Source organism: Oncorhynchus keta, chromosome 19, assembly GCF_023373465.1.
Source record: "Oncorhynchus keta strain PuntledgeMale-10-30-2019 chromosome 19, Oket_V2, whole genome shotgun sequence".
Taxonomy (NCBI): Eukaryota; Metazoa; Chordata; class Actinopteri; order Salmoniformes; family Salmonidae; genus Oncorhynchus; species Oncorhynchus keta.
Genome location: NC_068439.1, coordinates 50,840,731 through 50,860,534, shown reverse-complemented (window position 1 = coordinate 50,860,534; position 19,804 = coordinate 50,840,731). Strand labels below are relative to the sequence as shown.

At 42.4% G+C, this 19,804-nt stretch overlaps 1 protein-coding gene across 1 annotated transcript in view; it reads left to right on the top strand.

Moving 5' to 3' along the window:
- The first annotated feature begins 248 nt into the window (after window positions 1–248).
- Window positions 249–19,804, top strand: part of LOC118398434 (MAM domain-containing glycosylphosphatidylinositol anchor protein 2-like) — a 352,144-nt gene continuing 332,588 nt past the window's right edge. Inside the window, exon 1 of the mRNA XM_052470749.1 lies at window positions 249–1,540. Within this exon, the coding sequence (XP_052326709.1) occupies window positions 1,468–1,540 (73 nt within the window). The 5' untranslated portion in view covers window positions 249–1,467. The remainder of the gene's footprint in view (window positions 1,541–19,804) is intronic.

Sequence of the window (19,804 nt, the reverse complement as noted above, 5' to 3'; positions counted from 1 at the left end):
GTGTGTGTGTGTGTGTGTGTGTGTGTGTGTGTGTGTGTTGTGGTCCTCTCCTCCTGCCTTTCCTCGCTGCAGAAAAGTAGAGTGATGTAACATGAATAGTTAGTTATCTCATATATGAGACCCCTCTGTACACCCATTCAAATTCTAAGAGTTACATCAGTAGCCCTGTTGTAGCCTACTGCCAATCAACTGAAGACAATAACAATCAACGAAAGCGCCTTGTCTGTAGAGAAGTGAATAGACAAGACCGGGCATCTCGAGGTGTTTGCTGTTGATTGCAGTGTTCTGTTATCTCTACAGAATTCCAATAAATCCCTCTCTTTCTCTTTCTATCTCTCAATCCAGCAGCTGCACTCACCCACACGCCTCGCCTGACGCTGCGCGTAGCCTTCCATACAGATGAAGGCTGGAAGTCACGCACTCCTTGACGTAGCGAGAGACCGGTTGCAGTGCCGCTCCGTCTCCGAATCATCGTAGCACGTATTGCGCAGCGTGACTGATGCTCAACTCCCCCATATCCGCCAATCCAGCCGGTAAAATACCGTTATCCTATAAAGTGCGAAGAGAAACGACGAGAAGCTTCTCATTTTATTCTACACCGGAATCATACCGGCAATCTGGTGCACGCACTGCTCTCTTTCCCCCTCCCTCTCCCTAAACCGGACTCACCCCCCTCTACATCAACATCCCCACCGGAGATGACTCGCGCACGGCGTCGAGATGCAGTGCTGATGTAGCGCTGTGCTGATAATCGCCGTTCTAGAACTCACCCGTTTGTAGCAGCAGGCAACCGTTTTCTCCCGAGTAGCAAATTGCAGAGAATATAGTTGTGATTTAAATGGTAGCGCTTTTCAAATGGCAGTTCATTGATTCTATCTAAACAGACCCAGATTAAGACATGACAACCGCTGGAACCGCTGAGGAGCCATGTCCCTGGTTATCTTCTCAACCATTCCCCAGCCAGGAGCATCAGTGTGACCACTCAGTGAGGAGCCCAGAAGATCAGTACTAACGTGACGGACAGGACCGAATATAGTCTACATCATTCTTGGGTCCCACCTACCTGAAACAGCCTAGTTCGTCCACTCATCACTGACTGACTGTAGGCTAGGGCGTACTATTCTGCTCTACTCTGTCTCTCTTCCCTGGCTCTCTGTTTTCTACAGAACCGCCAAGACATCCATTGGCTCACTATACGAGCAGAACACCGCTTTTTCAAGTGAATTCGTCAGCCCATGATTTATTTTGACAGTGTACTGAGGTGAAAACGCGCCTTTTTGCCTTCTGTGTTCATAAATTCAAGGCGCAACGCATTCAGAACATAAATTAATCAGGACCCGGATCGGAGCGGCAGCGGTGTTCGGTGATCTATCTATGCACGCGAGTTCCGCCTCGCCAACCTCCTTCCTCGCCCCGGAAAGGACTTCTCGCCTTTGAGTGCTGGAAATGTTGAGATTAACGTAAAGGATGGACCTAATCATTTCTGTTTTGGGGCTCCTGACGCTGTCTCTGGAGGGCATCCGTTGCCAAGGAGTGTACGGTAAGTGTGCTTTATCCTCCCACGGGTTGCAACAAACGTGATCATGACCTTGTCAAATAATTGCAACCGTACTATGTACCTGGCAACATAGCCTATATACACATACCCTCCGATGCTTTCTCCATAGAATCATATAGTGCTGATGTTGCACGGGGAGTTGAATTACATTTTATAGACTGGTGAGTGACCCGCGCCAGGTTATTGAACAGAGAATATATCACAAACGGTATAATTCCGATCAAATCCTTCACACATTATTCGTCTAAATATTGATTATCATTCACAGTCGATTAAGTCCCTCCGTTGTTAGTGTCGATGTGCGTGCATATTGAGGGCCGTCTATGTATCTTAACCTATTAAGTATAATGTTTTACGTTTGTAGATTCAGACAATGTGACCGTCACATTATTTCGTTAAGCGTCTCCTAACAGTCATCAGTGAGCGAGTGCTGTTATGTATAAACTTCTGGTATTCACCAACATGAATGGTATTCAAATAATGTATGAGCAGAGAGTGTCTATCTATCTCTCCTCTCTCTCTCTCTCTCTCTCTCTCTCTCTCTCTCTCTCTCTCTCTCTCTCTCTCTCTCTCTCACACACACACACACACACACACACACACACACACACACACACACACACACACACACACACACACACACACACACACACACACACACACACACACACACACACACACACACACACACACACAGTTCAACTTCTAGTTTTTAACTAACATGAAATCAACTAAACATTTCACTGTCATTCGATTTAAGTGAAAAGTTGGGTGAAAAAGAGACAAAATTCCCTTACATAGATACATTTTTGGAAATCCAAAATCAGTTTTCCATGTTGATTCACGTAGAATTTTTTGGTTTAAATGACGTGGAAACAAGTTGATTCAACCAGCTTTTGCCCAGTTGGACAGGAGTGTGCAAACAGTGGCACAGACTGATGCTCCCTTGGCTGAATGAATAAGCATGTGTGTTGAAAGCAGTGGTGCTCTCACTGCTCTGCGGTAATCATATGAATCATAGGAGCCAGTGGAGCCACCTCACCTCCGATCTGGATACACTGGGACAGACAGCACTGACCTACAGCTGTTGCTACTAGTGGCAATGACCTGAGAGAAGATTGTAGACCAGAGAGAAAGCTCCGGTCAGATCCAGAGTTTAAGACTGCCGATGCTGGTGGTGATGCTTTAGTACCAAGCAGGCATGCTATGTACTAGTGGCATTATCCAGAGCCAGTGAGGGTCAAACTGAGGGGTTCAATAGAGACTGCTGATGGGGATGTAACACATGACATTTCCAAGCAGCCCCTCCAAGGCCTCACGGCATAATCTGTAGAATATAACCTTGCGGGGGTGTCCCGCGAAACTGTGATATGCCACTGATCATATGGTCAATGCTACAAGTGCATTGTACATTACTAGTAGAAACTGGTGATGGTATAATAATATTATGGCGATGCAGTGCCAAGCTGGCATTTTACCCATATTTTGGTACCATTCCATAGATTTTGTTTCATCCAATGCCTATGGTGCTAGAAGGGGGATTGAGAGGTTAGCTAACTGGAATGGAAGCAGGACACACCTGTTGATAGAGGGTTATGACGTTGAAATAAACATGCAATAAGGACCACTTCAATGGGCTTTGTTCACAGTCACTGCAACACAAAATTATTCATTTGTTCACATATATATATTTAGTGAGATGCTTTATGCTTGTACATACATACTCTTGCGTTCCGCTATGAAATGCATGGCAGTATCCCACACACTGCCAGGGTTGGTCATATTGGCTTATTTTCTTGTCACATTTGCACATGTGTTTTAACCAGACATTACATAGGGCTTGCACGACATGGGCAAAAAAATCTACACTGAACAAAAAATGAACTTTAACATGCAACGATTTCAAAGATTTGACTGAGTTACAGTTCATATAACGAAATCAGTCAATTGAAATAAATGCATTAGACCCGAATCTATTGATTTCACAAGACTGGGAATACAGATACCTTTAAAAAGAAAAGTAGGGTCGTGGATCAGAAAAGCAGTCAGTGTCTGGTGTGACCTCCATTTGCCTTTTGCAGCGCGGCACATCTCCTTCACACAGAGTTTATCAGGCTGTTGATTGTGGCCCATGGAATGCTGTCCCACTCCTCTTCAATAGCTGTGCATTTGCCCACTGAAATCGGTTACGACTCCGAACTGCAGTCAGGTTAAGACCCTGGTGAGGACGACGAGCACACAGATGAGCTTCTCTGAGACGGTTCCTGACAGTTTGTGCAGAAATTCTTTGGTTGTGCAAACCCACAGTTTCAGCAGCTGTCGAGTGGCTGGTCTCAACTGATTCCGCAGGTAAAGAAGCCGGTTGTGGAGGTCCTGGGCTGGCATGGATATACGTGGTCTGCGGTTGTGAGGACGGTTGGATGTACTGCCAAAATCTCTAAAATGACGTTGGAGGCGGCTTATGGTAGAGAAATGAACAATCCATTCTCTGGCAACAGCTCTGGTGGACATTCCTGTAGTCAGCATGCCAATTACACATTCCCTCAAAAAAATTGACATCTGTGGTATTGTGTTGTGTGACAACTGCACATTCTAGAGTGGCCTTTTATTGTCCCCAGCACAAGGTGCACCTATGTAATCATCATGCTGTTTAATCAGCTTCTTGATATGCAACACATGTCAGGTGGATGGATTATCTTGGCAAAGGAGAAATGCTCACTAACAGGGAAGTAAAAAATGTGTGCACAACATTTTAGAGAAATAAGCTTTTATGCAAATTGACAATTTCTGCGATTTTTTTTTACAGCTCATGAAATATGGGACCAACACTTCACATGTTGTGCTTAGATTTTTGTTCGGTATAATTTCGATTTTTGTTTTTACTAAATATTGCGATTTGACTTGCAATATAGATCAAAACACTTGGGTGAACTGTTTGAATCATATAAATAGAATGATACATTAAAAAGCAATGTGGAAAGCAACATCATTATTGTTTAGAACAATCTGTTGACTGCATTTGACCTAATGTTGGGAACAATCTGTTGACAGCATTTAACCCAATGTTTGGAACAAACTGTTGACTGCATTTAACCCAATGTTTGGAACAAACTGTTGACAGCATTTAACCCAATGTTTGGAACAAACTGTTGACTGCATTCAACCCAATGTTTGGAACAATCTGTTGACTGCATTCAACCCAATGTTTGGAACAATCTGTTGACTGCATTTTACCTAATGTTTGGAACGACCTGTTGACCGCATTTGACTTCATTTTTGGAACAATCTGTTGACAGCATTTGACCTAATGTTTGGAACAATATGTTGACTGCATTTGACCTAACAGAACAGCATGCAAACGTAGCTCTTTACATTCATACCTGTATACGGGTTGAAAATGGCAGATTTGGACACTGATAAGCGCCTCAGTTGGAATGCAGTGGATGTACAGTAGCATGCTATACATGACGTCAGAGCTTCACAGCTCTGGGTTGGGTTTTGGGTTTTGATGGGTTTTGACTGGCAGCCATTCTAAACTCGAGCACCGTGCGTGACAAGGAGTTGCTTTCAAATGATGCTTACTTTTATAAAATACAATTTTTGGATTGCTTAAACAACAACAGTAACTATGTGAAGGCAGGGACGTAGGGCTGTATTCCAAACCAAAACTACTACAAGTGTGCTTGCTCTAGTTCCTCAACAGAAAATCTAGGAGAGCTCCAAAAAAAACCACCTTATAGTTGAAGACTCTTCTTACAGTCAAAAACGTGCATTGAAATGACTTGGGAACTGTGTACACTTTGGAGAGGTGTGGGGCCACCAGTTAGACCTTTCTTTCAAACCCTTGTCATTTTGTTTTGTTTTATTTTGCACCTACCTCAGGTTTTCCACAAATATTCATGTTACTGAATGTAACAATGAGTCTTTTCAAATTTTGTTATCAACAAACGTCACACAAAAAAGTACAGTTAATGTAAAATGCACATATAATCAACAGTGTAATGTTTTGATTCAGTCTCGTCAAGTGAACTGTTATGTCCTCAGCTTTAGTCTAGTTATTTTCCCATAATCTTCAAACTGTTACCTTTAAATTACTACCATAGTTATGCATATGCTTTCCATATTTCTTTTGTAAGAAACATTGATATTTAGCCTATCCATATAGGCCAATTCCCACGAGTGTAAGGAGTTTAAAGTGGATCTAACAGCGAGGTGGAGGAACTGTGCTGCTTGAGCGAGGGGGCGTAGTTTGTGTGTGTGTGCGCGTGTGTGTATGTGTGCGTGTGAAGCAGCCGAAAGGGGAGAAAAAAAAACAGGGTAAACTATGAAAACGTCACATGCGGCTGACTGTCATTTAAAAATATTGCATGCGATAGGAATCTCTTGCGAAATGGATATTACACGTGTCAATATTGCGATATCGATGTGAATTCGATTGATTGTGAAGCCATAATATTATAGTAGAAAGGCCTATTCACTATTCAAGGTATAACACTGTCAAGATGCCATAAGGCCAATGACCTAATCCCAGAGATACACAAGCGTTCTCTTTCTTACCATCAGAATTAATCAAACGCATACCATATCAAAGCTATTGCCTCATAGCATATGCCATACATATGTACATCAACAGACACTCATTAAATAAATCATGTCCCGTAATGCTCCTCACGGTGCATAGGGAGACTTCCTGCTTAAAACTACAGGCCTGCTAATTGGCGTCAGCACTGAACAGCAGCCCTCGGTTGAAGAAAGAGAGAGAGGAACAGATGAAATTGTTTGTGGTACTTGTCTCTTTCAGAGAAAGGAAAGAGGAGCAGAAAGGGGGTGCTGACCAACCAGATCTCACCCCCGTCCCTCTGTCCGTCCGTCTTCCCAGGGCTTTCTACACATCTGTCTGCTAGGGCTTGTGGTTCAGTGGCTTTCTATGTGTAGGGGCAGAGTTGATGGGCTCATTTATATCGACATCCCCCATTCGGTAATGAGAAATCACATGCCTTCAAGAGAAAGTGAGAGAAAGTGTGACAGAGAGAGTGAGAGAGAGAAAATATTCTTGGTGGCTTTTTAGGAAGATCCAAAAGGACTAAGACCACTAAAGGCTCTTAACCCCCTATCCCCCTCCCCCTTAAGCTTATAATAAGACAACATGTACGTGTGCATGCCCTGCGTAACCGCATCAGAGCAGTAGCTTGTGGCAAAGACTTCATGTGATGTGAGCATACAGTATACTGTAGACCATGCGTGATTATGTCAGAAGGAGCCTCTGCCGAAATATGCTGTACATGTTCAAATCAGTATACAATATACAGTACATACAGAATGGGGATGGCTCCAGAGAAATGGGTTGAATTGGGAGGTTTCTTTCCAGGGTTCAAAGTCAACATTTATATTCGATGGATGCAAAATGACAATATGCAACATTTCATTGTTTAGGAATAGGAAGTATATGGGAAGCATGCATGGCATCATAATACATCATAATGATGCTAAACGGACACAAGTGAGGAATGCCAAAAATTTGTAGGATGATTATCTAAGATGATACAAGACATCTTGGCTTGTTACCAATTTCTATGTTTGTATTAATATATAATATTCTTTGTTCCATCACATATATTCACATTCTGTGCCAGTTTAACAAAATGCATGGTGCAACACATGAACATGACGCTTTAGATAATACTGTACACATCATTCTATTCACTGTAGTATTCTGTTGCCGTTTTAGATGTCAGTCCGACTCTGTTTCGGGGTCGATATGATCTTGTTGCAGTCGGAGATGATTAAATGACTCTGCCAGAATCATTATTGAGGGCTGATGAAGGCTGGTCAGAGCTTCAAGGCTGCAGGCCACAGAGGTCTAAAAAGACACTATACTACACGTACTACTGCTGTAACATCTGCCCCCCCCCCTCGTCAGTTTCATTCTTATTAGACCAGCGTCAAATTTGAGGGGAATCGTGGATTTTATGATAGAGGCACCACATTTCACACACAAGTCCTTATATGTGTATTTAGCTATTGTGCCATCACCAGGGCTCTAAAGTGCAGTCAAGTTGATTCCGTTATTTTGGGAGCAATGTGCACCTAGGAATAAAATCTCTCAGATGATAATTGTTGTAATGAGTCGCCTTCACTGTGCCGTTCTTTCAGAATGACCTATAGAAGAAAAAAAAAGTGAGTGCAGCCATTGCACCATTACTTCAGAGAAAACGTCTTGCTTCTAGCCCAGCCACGTCAAAGTCCTTCTGTAGCTCAGTTGGTAGAGCATGGCGCTTGTAACGCCAGGTTAGTGGGTTCGATTCCCGGGACCACCCATACGTAGAATGTATGCACACATGACTGTAAGTCGCTTTTGATAAAAGCGTCTGCTAAATGGCATATATTATTATATTATTATTATTAAGATCTGACCCATATAACCAGAGCAGCATTTTTATCTTCCTATAGCGGATCGCAGGTACAGAATTCTACATTCATAAACCATGTTGTGGGCCTGTTCTAAAACTACTCGTGCTGTTAACCATTTATTTACACTTGGTTTATGTGTATGCAGTACACTACCGGTTGACAGAATGCCAAGAGTGTGCAAAGCTGTCATCAAGGCAAAGGGAGGCTATTTGAAGAATCTCAAAACTAAAATGTTTTTTGATTTGTTTAACACTTTTTTGGTAGTACATGATTCCATATGTGTTATTTCATAGTTTTGATGTCTTCACTATTATTCTGCAATGTAGAAAATAATAAAAATAAATAAAAACCCTTGAATGAGTAGGTGTTATAAAACCTTTGACCGTTAGAGTAGATTTAAGCAATAAGGCCCGAAGAGGTTTGGTATATGGCCAATATACCACCACTGGTGTGTATTCATGGATGCCAAGGTAAGCCATGCTTCCCAAATAAAATGAAGTAAAAATAAAACTAGTTTAATAAAGGTTAAATATAAATAAGAATTGCCAATCAGCTTGGAGCTAAACTGAGTGAGATCAACTGTGAATGATCCTAGTGCCCCCAAAAAAGGGAAGGAAGCCAGTTTGGATTTGGCTTCACACCAATCACATTTAAAAGCCAAATGTCATTAACAGAAAAAAACTTGAGTTGTTGCACCTGGTTGTGGTGCTGTCCCCAGGTGGCTAGCTCGCAGTGGTGTAAAGTACTTAAGTAAAAATACTTTCCCTGACAATTACTCGTTAGATTTTGAGTGCTTAGCAGGACAGGAAAATGGTCTAATTCACACACTTATCAAGAGAACATCCCTGGTCATCCCTACTGCCTCTGATCTGGTGGACTCACTAAACACAAATGCATTGTTTGTAAATTATGACCAGATTCAGGAAATGAGGTGTATGTCGCAAGTCACAACAGGAGAGCCATTTGAACGTAATTTTTTTTTTTTTTATCAAAATGTGTTTTGGCAGAAATGCCTTCTTGAACATGTGAACTTTCATGTGCCTTAATAACAAACGTGTATGCCATCAAAAATACAAATACAATTGTTAAATACCGAGCCTTGTTGGTTAATAAGCCACAGAAAAAGTTATCAACCTTCGCACTCGGACATCTCGGACATGCCGAGAAAGTTGTTTGGATTGGTCTGCCATAGAAGCTCGTCAGTCTGTGTTGGTAATCCTGTCGAACACGGCTTTCAAATGTTTTTATTTTGTAGTGGAGCTACATAAGTGTGGCTCCACTTTCTGGAGGATCAAGTTTGGAAATCAGTGGAATTAGAGTATGATAGCTAAAGAGATGGAGGAAGCACCTGTCTCCGGATTTCATCTTCAAACTAAGGGCAACCGTGCCATGGCATTCCTGTCAGGGAGACGCGTCCATGCACGATGATGTATACAGGTAAGATAGTATTGCGTTAGCTAGCTAACATTACATTTTCAGATATTACACGTTTTCTCATTTTGACAGAAAGTGGTTTCCTTTCAAGCTAATGTTAGCTGGCTGGCTCCCTAGCTGATTTTAATCATTTCCCAGAGCTGTGTACTGTTCTAGTTAGAGCCTAATGTTAGCTAGCTAACATTGGACATGGTTGGTTAGTTCCCAGCACTGTGGCATTGTTGGCACTGTTTATCGTTTAACTAGTTATCGTTGACTGGCTGGCTCATTCGCTAACTTTACGTGACGTGTGTACAACACCCATTGAATATGGCCGGTAAACGTCTACAAAAAAAGTGTCATGAAATTGTTGCCAGCAGAGCTGGTTAGGCTGTTTTCATGTTATCCAGAGGTAATCAAATCATCGGCCAGAGAGTCAAGTGTGCTGTTCGAGAGCGAAACGAGATGGGTGGGGCTAAAGCTTAGGGTGAGGGTGTGAACGATGCTGAATGGGTTTAGACAAAGAAGAGCTCTTAACTAGATAGCAAAACATTGAAAGGTGATTTTCTCAAAGTGAGTTTGCAAGTTGATTACTTTCCCATTGTTCCTCAAATGCATTGTATGATATACCATTTTGTTTTCTGAGTCTCTACTTTTATATAATGTAAAAAACACCATGTCACATTTTGCTACATAAGACCGAATCCAGGTGGTGAGTCACAAATTAAGTCTGGGTGTTAGAGTGTTCCCCTGGCTATCCGTAAACATTTTACGATAAGAATATTGTGCTGCCTGGTTTACTTAATATAAGCAATTTTAAATGTACTTTTACTTTTGATACTTAAGTATATTTTTGCAATTACATTTACTTTTGATACTTAAGGATATTTAAAACCAAATACTTTTAGACTTTTACTCAAGTAACATTTTTCTGTGTGACTTTTACTTTTACTTGAGTCACCTTAACAGAAAATGACTACTTTTACTCAAGTATGACAATTGAGTAGTTTTCCACCACTGCTAGCTAGTGTCATGAAGTTGGCCTGAGTGGGGGAAGTTTATGACCCCCATAAATACCTTTCTCCCTTTCCTCTTTCTTGACTCTACAGAAGGACTCTTGAAAAGCCTTTGTTATTAAACATATAGAGTCTGGGAACATCAAAAGGTGGGGGGAATGGAACCATATTTCGGTAATCCAACCAGTTGAAAATATACATTGGTACTTAATGAATATGATGCCAGAGCAGTTGGCGTCTGAGACATTCTTATTAATGATAGGATGACATAAACTGTATCTTGGAAAGTCTACATATTATAGTTATCAGATTCACATGGAATTGTTAATAATTGGCTCTTTTTATTTTACTGAACTGATGGTCAGTCTGAGTGGAGGGAGGGGGAGATTAGCAGAGGGTCCACCTTTTCCCAGCTCCTTTCTTCCAGTGAGACTGACCAGAGAGAGGGGACACTGTCTTCCACCTAATGGTGAAACGCGAGTTGCGTCGCATTATTTTCGCCTCATGCACAAATTTGTGTTGTTACGACCAGAGAAAGTTAAATATTCCTCGATATTAAAATACGATTTGCTAATAATAATAATAAAAAATACACTTGGCTACTCATTCATTGTAGCTGCAACTCTAGTGAAAGTAGGGCGAAGCACATTTTATGATTTGTAAAAGTGTTGAATATTGTAGTGTTTGAGGCGTCACTACAGACCCGGGTTTGATCCGGCCGCAACTGGGAGACCCATGAGGCGGCGCACAATTGGCTAAGCGTCGTCTGGGTTAGGGGAGGGGTTTTCCGGCCGGGATGTCCATGTCCCATCTCTCTCTAGTGACTCCTGTGGTGGGTCGGGCGCAGTGCATGCTGACACTGTCACCAGGTGTACGGTGTTTCCGTCGTGGAAGCTGTAGGAACAGTGATTTGAGCTGATTGGCCAGCACAGTAAGTGTAATTGATTTAGCCACAGCTCTCCTGGTCCACCGGGTAGGCGGAGTTTGTCCCTTCAGACAAATGAAATGGTTCAAAATGGGAACACTTTGCCTACCCAGTGTGAGGCCTTCTGAATCAAGAGGACCTACTGCCAACAGCACAAGACGTTGGCTCTTCTACAGAAATGTTTGGCGATCGACTAAGAATGTCTGGCGAGATCGACTGGTTGGTGACTACTTGTCGAAATGATAACATGAAATAAGGGAGAGGAACAAATTTTGTTTTCTTCTTGTTTTGAGGACCATGTCTCCTCCGTATGATATAATGAAACTGTAGCTGTGAGTTAAAGTGTAAGTAGTATCCTCATCTGGAGACGACACCTTCAGTTTGCATCACAGTCTCTGACTGCATTGGGAGCTCTGAGCTGCTCTTGATAATGTCTCTCCCATTGCTCCACAGAGGCAATAGAAGCAAAGTCCCCACCTCTTCTTTCCCTCTCTTGCGTTGCCATTGAAGTCCCTGTGATTCCTGGGGTTTCTTTTCATGAGGCTTGGTTCAGACGCTTTGGCTTCTAAGCTATGCAAATGCATCCCGTCAGTGAAACTAAAGGCTTCTTTGTTGGTTCTCAGAAGCCTCCTCCACAAAGTCCTTCATCAATGCTCTCGGATCTGGACCCTCACATTTCCCACCATAATGAGACACCAGAGAACTCTCTCTCCCTCCCTCTGTCTATCGCTCTGTCGCTATCCCTCTCTTTCTCTCCCTTTCTATTTGTCGTTATCTTGCTCCCTTCTTTCTCTGTACACTCTGTTAGCACACAACCCACCAGGGGAGAATGGGGTAGAGATGAGACTGAGAGGGGGGGAGGCAATTCTGAACAGCAGACTCTTTGGAGCAGTGGAGTGGTGGGCATATAAGGGACTGGTCTGTACCCCTGGGTGGGCCCTCAGATTGCTAGTACTCTCTCCCATACTGGCAAACTTACTCACACAGAATGTCAGCTCTCATAGGACCCAGGCATAGGAGACTACTGTGCTCTGCAGTGCTTGGAAAGCAGGCACCAGTTCATACCTGAGATTGGAACCAGTACACATGTGATTGCTGCTAGTTCCTCATCTGATGTGAAAGTTACTCATACAGAAAGCCAGCTCTCACAAGACCCAGTCTTTGGAGAGTTTCCTCTGTTTAATGTTGGAAAAACAGGAGCTAGGTAGCAGCCAATCTACAGTATATAGCCTAATTAGCCTACTCCTTTCTACACAAATACATTACATTATTTAAAGTAGGCTACTAAAGCAACATTTGGCCACGTAGGATAATTAGCTTCTTTCAAAAAAAACAAGTGAGTTCTGTTGCACAGACTTCTCCCACTCTCGTTTTCTGCAGAACTGTGTGGGAAAAGTCACTAAATGCTATCAAAACCATAGAAACCCTTGATGTCAAAACTCCCCAAAGGCAGCCTGAAAAGTAGTAGCTCTTTTACTAATAAAAGTATCTGGATGGGTCTGAAAATTTGATAAATATAGCGTCAAAGTCACTAAATTGGCAACACCGCAAACAGCACAGACACTGGACCCAATAGCCTAGTTTCAGACTCCTACTTATCCTTGCACCTTTGAAGACTCTCGTCAGTTCCAAGCCAGTCGTAAGAACTTAGATGTTTTACACTATATATACAAAACTATGTGGACCCCCTCAAATTAGTGGAATCGGCTATTTCAGCCACACCTGTTGCTGACAGGTGTATAAATTGAACACACAGCCATGCAATCTCCATAGACAAACATTGGCAGTAGAGTAGCCTTAGTGAAAAGCTCAGTGACTTTCAACGTGGCACCGCCATAGGATGCCACCTTTCCAACAAGTCAGTTCATCAAATTTCTGCCCTGCTAGAGCTGCCCCGGTAAACTGTAAGTGCTGTTATTGTGAAATGGAAATGTCTAGGAGCAACAACAGCTCAGCCGCAAAGTGGTAGGCCACACAAGCTCAGAGAACTGGACGGCCGAGTGCTGAAGCGCGTTGCGTCGGTTGCAACATTCTCTACGAGTTTCAAATTGCCTCTGGAAGCAACGTCAGCACAAGAACTGTTCGTCGGGAGATCCATGAAATGGGTTTCCATGGCCGAGCAGCCGCACACAAGCCTAAGATCAGTATGTGGAATGCCAAGCGTCAGCTGGAGTGGTGTAAAGCTTGCCCCCATTGGACTCTGGAGCAGTGAAACGTGTTCTCTAGAGGGATGAATCACGCTTCACCATCTGGCAGTCCGACAGAAGAATATGGGTTTGGTGAATGCCAGGAGAACGCTACCTGCCCCAATGCATAGTGCCAACTTTAAAGTTTGGTGGAAGAGGAATAATGGTCTGGGCTGTTTTTATGGATCGGGCTATGCCCCTTAGTTCTAGTGAAGGGAAAACTTAACGCTACAGCATACAATGACATTCTAGCTGAATATATGCTTCCAACTTTGTGGCAACAGTTTCTTGTTTCAGCATGACAATGCCCCCATGCACAAAATGAAAGCATTCTCAGAAGAGTGGAGTTATAGCAGAAAAGGGGGGACCAACTCCATATTAATGCCCATGAGATGTTCGACGAGCAGGTGTCCACATACTTTTGGTCATGTACTGTATCTCTGAACACTCAAAAGCTTGTTTCTCCTCTAACTGTTGGATAAGGGGAACCATGGTGTGTTAACAACACTCGGTGGAGTCTAGAAATCCTGACTGGCAATGTGTCCAGCCTGAGATACCATTGTGTGCAGCTCGATGGTGAGAGAGTTTTGCCTGTCTACTCTCTGCGGACCGACCAAGCTCCACTGTCACCCAGTAGTCGGTGTCCATGACATCAACTCTCTCCTGCCCACGGTTCTGGCCAACTACCCCAATATTGACACCATCGTCACTAACGTAGATTTTAACAACCTTCTCACTGAAACATGGCTGTCTTCAGACTGTAGCGCTGCTTATATTGAGTGCAGGAACAATACTCTGTCACCTATTCTGTCTCCTTCTTGTGATGATTTAGTTGATAGCAAATTAAGGGCAACTATTGATGTCATAGCTCCAGGAATTTTGAAAAAGAACACATCCTCTTGGATGAGGGAGGAAGCTAATAAATTAAAGAGAAATTGCAGAAAGGCAGAGTTGCAGTTGTCCATTATGATAATCTGAGAGAGCAACCTGGCATATATAACAAGGCAATTAGAAATGCCAGACGGGCTCATTTTTCTAACTTGATCGCTAATAATCAAAATCATTTGAGTGCTTTTTTCGACCATTGCTGGCCTGATAAATCCTACCCTGTGGACTGTCGTCCGCATCTAAATGTGATGAGTTTGCTGCATATTTCAAAAAATAAGATACTCAGCCTAATGTTTGTTATCAGTGAAGCAAGACCCGATGAGAAGTTTTGATGATATGTGCCCTAGCCTACCATGCAAAGGTACTATGGATTTATTTTCGCCTGGTTGACACAGACATGCTCAGGAAAGTGATATCACAACTTAAGCCTTCTACCTGCCTTCTCGATCCTATCCCCACCATCTTCTTCAAAATAGTTTGTAATTGCATATCTGAAGAAGCGCAAGGTATTGTATAAGTCAATCTCCAACCTTCCATTCTCATCAAAATTCTGGAGAAATTGGTTTTCAAACAGCTAAATTATTTTTGTATTTTTTTTTTTTTTTTACAAATTCCAATTTGGTTTTCGAGCCCACCACAACACAGAGACAGCCTTAGTTCAAGTGGTAAATGATCTTAGAGCCAACACAGATGCCAAACAGCTCTCTGTCCTTGTACTCTAGGATTTAAGTGCTGCAGTCAACACTGTTGACCAAGATGTCCTTCGGGACAGACTGGAGAGGTGGGTTAGCTCTCCGGTCCACTTCTAAATTGGTTAAGGACCTATTTAGCCAGTTAAGATTTTTTTTTGTCACACTTGGTAAACATAACTCAGAGGAAATACATAACAAACGTGGCGTTCCACAAAGGTTTGATTTCGGGTCCGGTACTGTTCCGCTTATATGTATGTTACCCCTTGGCAGCATTATCAGATAGCACAGTATGGATTTTCACTGCTACGGAGACGATGCATAACTTTACATTTCTGTGTCACCAGGATTTTAACTCCATGGATAAATTACAAGACTGTATTAGTCACCAGGATTTTAACTCCACAGATAAATTATAAGACTGATTTAAATACTGGGATGGCTCACAACTTCCTCCAGCTAAATCAAGACAAGACTGAGGTACTTATTGTTGAAGCCAAAGCACAGAGAGAGAGTCTGGCTGCACATTTTAATTCACGTTCAATAAAGATAAAACACCAGTTGTTATTTTAGATGATGAACTCAATTTCGAATCACACATTAGGAACGTGACCAAAATAGCTTTTTACCACCTGAGGAACATTGCCAAAGTTTGGCTGTTTCTCTGTCAGGCTTATACAGAGAGACTCATCCATGCTTTTATTATAAGCAAGCTTGACTAATGTAATGCTCTTCTGTCTGGTCTACCCAAGAAAGCCATTGGCCAAGTACAAAACATACAGAATGCTGTAGCACGGCTACTGATCAAGACCAGACGGAGAGCACATATTACACCAGTTTTAAGGTCTCTGCACTGGCTGCCTGTAAGGGTAAGGGTAGCCTAGTGGTTAGAGTGTTGGACTAGTAACCAGAAGGTTGCAAGTTCAAACCCCTGAGCTGACAAGGTACAAATCTGTTGTTCTGCCCCTGAACAGGCAGTTAACCCACTGTTCCTAGGCTGTCATTGAAAATAAGAATTTGTTCTTAACTGACTTGCCTAGTAAAATAAATAAAATATTGTTTTTTAAATCAATCCACGATTGTGCACCACAATACATGTCAGACATGCTTTTAAGTTACGTACCCAGTAGGTCCCTCAGGTCCTCTGGCCCTGACCTTTTAACTATCCCAAAGCCTAGGACCAAGAGGCATGGAGAGGCAGCCTTTAGTTATTATGCCCCCAGCCTTTGGAATAGCCTGACAAAGAACCTGAGGGGGGCAGAAACTTTTTAGCTTTTTAGCTTTGCTTTTCCATAGGGTGCTTTTTAGTTGTTCAGTTTTTATTGTTATACTTTAGTTTTTTATCCTCTTATGTTTGTTGTTTAGTAAATATTAAAGTAAAAAAAAATATTTGAAGCATTCCATGTCTGAAATGTATAAATAACGCTTGATTTAATTTGACATGCCATTCAGTTATCCTGAATGGCATGTTATAGCCCCCACCACCCCTTACACTAACTACTTTCGAGTTCCTTGGTGTCCACATCACCAACGAACTATCATGGTCCAAACACAAACAAGACAGTTGTGAAGAGGGCACGACAACACCTTTTCCCATTCAGGAGACTGAAAAGATTTGACATGGGTTCCCAGATCCTCAAAAAGTTATACAGCTGCACCATCGAGAGCATCCTGACCGAGAGCACCCTGACCGGTTGCATCCCTGCCTGGTATGGCAACTGCTCGGCATCTGACCATAAGGCACTACAGAGGGTAGTGCGTGCGGCCCAGCACATCACTGGGGCCAAGCTTCCTGTCATCCAGTACCTACAGTATATAATAGGCAGTGTCAGAGGAAAGCACAAAAAATAGGCCAGAGACTCCAGTCACCCAAGTCATAGACTGTTTTCTCTGCTACCGCACGGCAAACAGTATCGGAGCACCAAGTCTAGGACTAAAAAAGCTCCTTAACAGCTTCTACCCCCAAGACATAAGACTGCTGAACAATGAATCAAATGGCCACCGGACTATTTACACACCCCCCCCCCCACCCCCTCCATTTGTTTTGTACACTGCAGCTACTTGCTGTTTATTATCTATGCATAGTCACTTCACCACTACCTACATGTACAAATTACCTCAACTAACCTGTACCCCTGCACATTAACTCGGTACCGGTACACCCTGTATATAGCCTTGTTAATGTTGTTTAATTGTGTTACTTTTAATAATTTTTTACTTTAGTTTATTTGGTAAATATTTCCTTAACTCTTTCTTGAACTGCAATTTGTGGAGTGGTTGAAAAAAATGAGTTTTAATGACTCCAACCTCAGTGTATGAAATCTTCTGACTTCAACTGTATATATACAGTATATATTAAAACTCGTTTTTCAAACATTCCATAAATTTCTTGTTAACAAACTATAGTTTTGGCAAGTTGGTTATGACATCTACTTTGTGCATGACACAAGTCGTTTTTCCAAAAATTGTTTACAGACAGATTATTTCACTTATAATAATGTATCACAATTCCAGTGGGTCAGAGGTTTTCATACACTAAGTTGACTGTGCCTTTAAACAGCTTGGAAAATTCCTTAAATTACGACATGGCTTTAGAAGCTTCTGATAATTGACATAATTTGAGTCAATTGGAGGTGCACCTGTGGATGTATTGCAAGGCCTACCTTCAAACGCAATGCCTTTTTGCTTGACATCATGGGAAAATCAAAAGAAATCAACCAAGATCTCAGAAACACATTTGTAGACTTCCCCAAGTCTGGTTCATCCTTGGGAGCAATTTGCAAACGCCTGAAGGTACCACGTTCATCTGTACAAGCAATAGTACGCAAGTATAAACACCATGGGACCACGCAGCCGTCATACCGCTCAGGAAGGAGACGTGTTCTGTCTCCTAGAGATGAATGTATATTGGTGCGAAAAGTGCAAATCAATCCCAGAACAACAGCATCTTTCTCCTCAACAGCATCTTGTGAAGATTGTGGAGGAAACAGGTTCAAAAGTATCTATATCAACAGTAAAACGAGTCCTATATCAACATAACGTGAAAGGCTCCTCAGCAAGGAAGAAGCCACTGCTCGAAAACCGCCATAAACAAGCCAGACTACGGTTTACAACTGCACATGAGGACAAAGATCGTACTTTTTTGAGAAATGTCCTCTGGTGTGATGAATCAAAAATACAATTGTTTAGCCATAGTGACCATTGTTATGTTTGGATGAAAAAGGGGGAGGGCTTGCAAGCCGAAGAACACCATCCCAACCGTGAAGCTCGGGTGTGGCAGCATCATGATGTGGGGATGCTTTGCTGCAGGGGGGCCTGCTGCACTTCACAAACTAGATGGCATCATGAGGACAGAAGATTATGTGGATATATTGAAGCAACATCTCTAGACATCAGTCAGGAAGTTGAAGCTTGATCGCAAATGGGTCTTCCAAATGGACAATGACCCCAAGCATAGTTCCAAAGTTGTTGCAAAATGGCTTAAGGACAACAAAGTCAAGGTATTGGAGTGGCCATCACAACGCCCTGACCTCAATCCGATAGAAAATATCTGGGCAGAACTGAAAAAGCATGTGCGAGCAAGGATGCCTACAAACCTGACTCAGTTACACCAGCTCTGTCAGAAGGAATGGGCCAAAACTCAACCAACACTTAGAAGCTTGTGGAAGGCTAACAAAAAATTTGACCCAAGTTAAACAAATTTAAAGGCAATGCTACCAAATACTAATTGAGTGTATGTAAACTTCTGACCCACTGGGAATGTGATGAAAGAAATAAAAGCTGAAATAAATCTACTATTATTCTGACAGTTCACATTCTGAAAATAAAGTGGTGATCCTAACTGACCTAAAACAGGGAATTTCTACTAAGGATTAAATGTCAGGAATTGTGAAAATGGAGTTTAAATGAATTTGGCTAAGGTGTATGTAAACCTCCGACTTCAACTGTATATGAAAGAGTAGTAAAAATAAACAGGCAATGTTCTGTGTGTTCTGACCTGTGTTCCAGCCAACGAGAGCTTACAGGTCGCAGTGGCGGGTAGTATATGGGGCTTTGGTAACAAAACGGATGGCACTATGATAGACTTCATCCAATTTGCTGAGTAGAGAGTTGGAGGCTATTTTCTAAATGACATCACCGAAGTCAAGTATCGGTAGCATAGTCAGTTTTGCGAGGGTATGTTTGGCAGCATGAGTGAAGGAGGCTTTTTTGCAAAATAGGAAGCCAATTCTCAATTTAATTTTGGATTGGAGATGCTTAAGTCCGGAAGGAGAATTTACAGTCTAACCAGACACCTAGGTATTTGTAGTTATCCACATATTCTAAGTCATATTCTAAGAACCGTCCAGAGTAGTGATGCTAGTCGGGCCGGCGGGTTCAGGCAGCAATCGGTTGAAGAGCATGCATTTAGTTTAACTAGCATTTAAAAGCAGTTGGAGGCCACTGAAGGACTGTTGAATGAATGGCATTGAAGCTCATTTGGAGGTTTGTTAACACAGCATCCAAAGAAGGGCCAGATGTATACAGAATGGTGTCGTCTGCATAGAGGTGGATCAGAGAGTCACCAGCAGCAAGAGCGACATCATTGATGTATACAGAGAAGAGAGTCGACCGAGAATTGAACCCTGTGGCACCCCCATAGAGACTGACAACAGGCTCTCCGATTTGACACACTGAACTCTATCTGAGAAATAGTTGGTGAACCAGGCGAGGCAATC